This window comes from Saccostrea cucullata, unplaced genomic scaffold (assembly GCF_032062105.1).
Source record: "Saccostrea cucullata isolate Sc308-1 unplaced genomic scaffold, CSIRO_AGI_Scuc_v1 ctg21419, whole genome shotgun sequence".
In the NCBI taxonomy this organism is placed as follows: domain Eukaryota; kingdom Metazoa; phylum Mollusca; class Bivalvia; order Ostreida; family Ostreidae; genus Saccostrea; species Saccostrea cuccullata.
The window spans coordinates 1-5767 of record NW_026936158.1 but is presented as its reverse complement, the minus strand read 5'-3'; the positions used below and the strand labels follow the sequence as shown (position 1 = coordinate 5767).

Below are 5767 nucleotides of genomic sequence, written 5' to 3'. Positions count from 1 at the left end.
AATAATGTGGCATGCAAGCAGACTACACTAAGAACATAAAGAGACTTAATCAAGGATCATTATTCTATTTATTGCTGTTGAAAAGTTTCAATTCCCAACTGCTTTTAAGTACTTTTCTCTTCCTTTGCTATAATTACAAACCAGTAGAGCTTCAGTTTCGACAGAGACTTCTGGTTATTGAAAAAGATCCCTAGAAAGCTTCACTTTGGGAAATATGTCTGTCCTTGGGGAACTGGAATCTCACCAACTCCCTCAATGGATTACATGTACTCTAATTGTATACATCGAAAGATAATTCTTGGTACTTGTACATAATTGCATAATATTCAGTAAATGTTATGTCTGCTAGAGGATTTTTTCAATTGATGAGAAAATATTTTATAGGAAAAAACCAGCTGTTGTACATATAAATGAACTGGATATATCAAAGTTTCCCTTACTGTTGACAAGGATTCTTTCTAAGCTTCATTTGAAGGTAAGTATCACATGCAAATTAAGGCTAATTCATATACAAATATTAAAGTTGATACAGATATGTACATGTAGATGATGGAATATAATTTCAATGATTGATTGATTTGTTGTTTAACATCCCTTTTGAGAATTTTTAACTCGTATGGAGATGCCACTACTTGTCTGTGAATGGCTAATTCTGACCTATACTATGCACTTATGGGTGCCTATTGAGTTGTGAGGGATCTTTTTTGTGCAAGCACTATACTGCAACATGGGACTGTGAAAAGATGACTATCAAACCATCCAAATACAGTAAAACACACTTACCAGTATATTTTGTAATTCCATATTTTTTCTGGTAGGCCAATTCATTTAATTATTAAAAAAAATGTTTTATCTGGCATCAAACTGCATTGCATTCGATTTATTATTCTAGGATGAAAGAACTTTCTCAGAAGAGGAGGAGGAGAAACTCCAGTCCTCACTGTCCCTATCTGATACTGACCTAGAATTAGTCATTCATACACTGGAGTTCATACTACATCAGGTAATGTAAAACAATTCATCAGCTCACCTTAACCAAGTGAGCTTTTTTGACCAGGGGATCCAAGTTTTTCTCAAATTCAGCAAAGCATGAGCAATATTAATATAGAAGCATCCTCAGCTAGTGCTAAAATTTCATTGTAGTGTGTATTTATATTAATACAGAGGAATGATTGAAATTTGTGAAAATTTTGTCTTGATTCTTAAGATACCAAATAACAGGTCATTAGAATAAGTTAAATATTCTACAATTATATATAATTTATAAAGAAATACCGAATGGCAACAAACCTTTAGGATAAATTATATTTAGTCTTCATTATAATACATGTAATGCAAGTTTTGTCAATTTTTGTCACTTCAAGGCAGCTTATCACACAGCTAAACCAGGGATATTAGGTCAGCAGCTTCAACAGTTAGAGCTAGAAGAGGAAAAAGTATGCAACATTTTTTATCTTTCATATAATACATGTAATACAAGTAGAAAACTTGATGATTTAATTCTCTGCATTCTGTTGGTGGTTACACACAGACAGAATGACAGATGGAGAGATGTGCTGGTATAGGTTGTTTAAATATTTTTCTCATTTTTCTGATTTGAGTTGAATTGAAGTTGACTGATATCAGAACAAACCTATTTTTGATAGATAAGAGTTATTGTTGATGCATGGAAGAGTACAGCTGCAGATGTAGTAACAAAGCTGCGACAGAGAAGCATCACGCCTAAATGTCTGGAGGACATCAACTGGAGGCTGAACCTTCAGATGGCCCAGTCCACCAAGGCCAAGATGAAGCTCCCTAACGCCATGTTTGAACTGGGAGTCAAGGATGAAAACTCAGAGGTTAGAATTACATGTTCAGGGTTAGAAGTTAGATTGATGATTTTTTCATTACAAAGTTGATCAATTCTCTATGAAAATATAATGAAACTCTACTGGAATAGAGCCTGAAGAAAAATGTAGCTATACTGCACATGTAAAACCATTCACATACAGATAAACTGAACTTCAAAGCATATTCAATTATTTATTTTATATATGTAATATATTTTGTATATTCAACCCAAAATGTTGAATAAAAAAAGAAAAACATATCAGAATTATTTTGGTTATATTTCTTCAAATGTATCAATATGCTTATCGTCCTCACTCAAATCTATATTAATGATATCTCGTCCTAGCCTTAATATTGGTACATGTAGTTAAATTCTTTGTTGTAGAAACTACTTTTCATTACTCATTATAAACAACTTACTAGTATAGACTTTAAAGTTACTAATAATACTAATGTAGCTCATTTAATTCCTATATTTTATTTCTTTAGAACAAAGAGAAAATTCACTTTGAGATGACACATGATGAATTATACTCATTCTACAACCAGGTATGAAGTAAAATATATTTTATGTATTCAGCTGAATACAACTCTATATAGACATACTGTATAATCCCTATTAACAATCCCAGTAAGCGCCCCCTTAGGTCTTTTTCAATTGTCAGGAAATAAGGGCCCCCTGTAGGGGTGCGCAATGTGTACATTTCTCCGGGATGAAATGAACCACTTGGTAGCGTCAAATGCGTTCTGGTAAAATTATAGATGGTGGCTAAGCCTTTTCTTTTCAAAACATTTCTCACATTCTACAACTGGTTTCCCAAGCGGTTCGAAGCTGAATTTTCTTGCCCTCTGCAGCCCCATAAATTGCATTTCACAGCCTATAAAGTATTTCATCCTCAGTTGTTGGAGTTTCCTCCACTTCCTACTTTATAAAAACTGCCCAGGAAGGTTAATAGGGTTTATACAGTACACCATTTTCGATATTACTATATCTATATAATTATCTAATTCTATGATATCAGCACCAGAATAAATTTCGAAATTGTTACACCTGACCGCTTTAGCATCACAGTTATTGGTGTGGAATGGCAAACTGTATTTGTGCTGATTAGTTTGTTTGTATACCCCACTGACCTGTGCAACTGCTTTAAGTTTCTTTGGTATCTTATTTTCCTGCATTAGAATAGAAAAGTACACAGTAATTTTTGTCACTACCGAGTGCTGTGTAGCATACGTCCTTCTACAATGGGGACGACTAATTACACTGAACAGTGACTTAACTTGGCTCTACATATAGAGGTCCTCAGATATAGTGAGAGTCCGATTGAATATGGCAGACACATTTCTTTTGCGAATCAAGCTCAGCTTTAATAAAGGTTTTCAGATGATGAGGAAAATTATTGGCTTTTTTTTTTAAGTTTCATTTTCAAGAGGCTAATATAAGTCCCCTTTTTGCAACCTGAATCAGTAATTTTGTATCAAATCATGGTAACTGATTGTCCAGGAAATTGCTATTAACCCATTTATGTCTGTTTAAAATAAGAGAAACAACCATACAAGATTTAAGTAAGTACCAGGTGTTTCAATTATTGGATTTCAAGTTTGCCAAGTAAATTTCATCTTTTTTTGGGGGGGTGGGGGGTGGGGGTTATAGTTTTGCTTTCATCTGGTATGAGTTAGCACAGCTTTTAATAAAATTCATTATTTTTCATAATTTCAATATCTACCGAAAATCACGACAGAATTGTTCTAGGGTTAGGTTTGTGTAGAATGTTAATACCAGTGATATTGTTAATGTTAATAGTACAAGAGATATTGAAGCCTTATTGTAAATGTACTAGTTTTGGCATGTGTGGTATTTTGCAGAAATTCATTTTTCAGCAAGTTAGCATATATTTGATGTTTTTTAGCTTGAAACAATACAAAAGCAACTGGATGGTCTAGGCTGAAATACATTGCAAGATCCAAATGGAATTGGTCAAAAAGTTCAGGAGTTTTTCCAAGAGCAAAACTTAAACCACTTTGAAAAGACAGTGTGACCAGGTCATCATTGTCATGTCATGATTTGTCTTGCCATGAACAATATCAAATATTTTATGTCCATATAAATTGCAGTATATGTATTTATTAGATAAGATGGAATATGCTTTAATAAACACTCCTAATATTTTCATTAAACTTTAATGATTCTTCCCGCTTTTATAAATACAATGTATTAATGATTTGAGAATACGGGCAATCTTCTTCCTAGTACAGGGTGTAAACTGTGCTCAGCCTCAACAGAAGGGCCATCCCTTTTCATGGTTATTGGAATAGTTTTACAAAATTAATTAAACCAAGATGTTGATCACTCCGGGTCCATTATACTGGCCTGTGTGGTTTTAAGTTATCATTATATGAAAATATATCTGAACATCCCTTCATTTCTCATGAAGAAACATAGAGGGCCAAGTGTTAATTCATTCAAACAAATTAGCCCCACTTTAGTATCTGACCCCTGGACCCAGAGGATAATTTACAATTCTGATACTCAGTAATTACTCATTGTAGTCATGATCTGTTTGCCTGCTAAAGAAAGAAGATTTTAAAAGATATATCATTATCTTGGCCCTATCCTTAGACTTGAATGATGGGTCTAGGAAACATTTTATAATTAGTTAGTACTCATACATATTAATGCAAACAATTTTTCTGGAATATGTCCATGAGAAAAGACTTTCAAATGTGATATGTATTAACAGGACCAACTTGGTCCTACCCAGAGCAACCAGGGAATAAATATTTATTGTTCACAAAGAAAAATTTTGCCGTTTCCATTTTCTCTGTGTTTTTCAAATGCCATCTCAAAATATCACTACCTATATGTTCTTATAAACATTTTACTTTACTATTTTTGCAGCAAAGCATTTCTTACAACCATCACTTATAGCCTGAAATGAGACTGTTGAAAATTTCACCTCTTATACTACCATTTTGGGTGGTAAGTTAATGTACTGTAGCTCAAAGTGATTTGTGCCGGATGTCAACTATACAAATTGTTTATAAGGAATTTTTGGAAAATCTGCATTTTGTACAGTAATATTTGAGAGAAATTAATCTAAAATTAAGGGAAAGTCACACCAACTTTTTATTCATAGATCTCTGAGTTAACCTTTTTAAACAACGGTTTCAGCATTGAAAGACCATCATTAGCTTTCAATTATTTTATATGAATTTTTTTGTATTTTTTCAAAGAAAATTCAAAAAATTTTTTGCATCCAAATAAGATGCTTTTTTGTAAAATGTTTGCTGTAAATGAATGCATCACATGAATACCTAATAAAATATATAAAGAAAAGCCTTATAGATATTAAATTCTTTTAAATAAAAAAAATATTTATGAAAATAAAACACATAATTTGTGAATATTTTTTAGCTCACCTCAACGAAGTTTTTGATGCATGTTTCATTTCCAATTAATTATGAGCCCTATAATGAGCAAACTTGCATGGATGATGCATCTTAGGATGCACACTAATGGACTTGCTTCAGATGCTGAATTCACATACATTTTCAAGATAATAGACCAGGTAAAAGTTATGGGTGCAGGTCTATTACCAAAAAACTATAAGGCTTATATGACATTGTATAAACCAAACTTGCACAAATGTTGCATCAAGAGATGAAAACTCTCAAATTTGCTTCAGATGCTGGATTTTAATTACATTTTCATGAAGAAGAACTAGTTTAAATTTTTTATGTAGGTCTTTTTCAAAATCAGATTAAAATTGCTTAAATATTTTCATTTTCGGAATGTACACTTCTTGTTGGTTAACTGTGTGACTTTGCCTTACTTAAAGACAATTTGTTGAGGTGAGCTCTGAAATCTCTGATTACCTATGTTTTAAACTTGTGGTTAAAATCTTCTTTAAACCAGTCATAACTTCGGAGAACA

General features: G+C 32.6%; 1 protein-coding gene across 1 annotated transcript; it reads left to right on the top strand.

The window, feature by feature from the left end:
- Positions 1–384: 384 nt before the first annotated feature.
- On the top strand, positions 385–3863 carry LOC134244927 (COMM domain-containing protein 10-like; the record flags this gene model as incomplete). Its single annotated transcript, XM_062727189.1, has 6 exons — positions 385–475; positions 893–1003; positions 1365–1436; positions 1647–1841; positions 2323–2382; positions 3744–3863. Coding segments are annotated over 6 exons (568 nt in total), but the record flags the coding sequence as incomplete, so codon positions are not given.
- Between the last annotated feature and the right edge of the window lie 1904 nt (positions 3864–5767).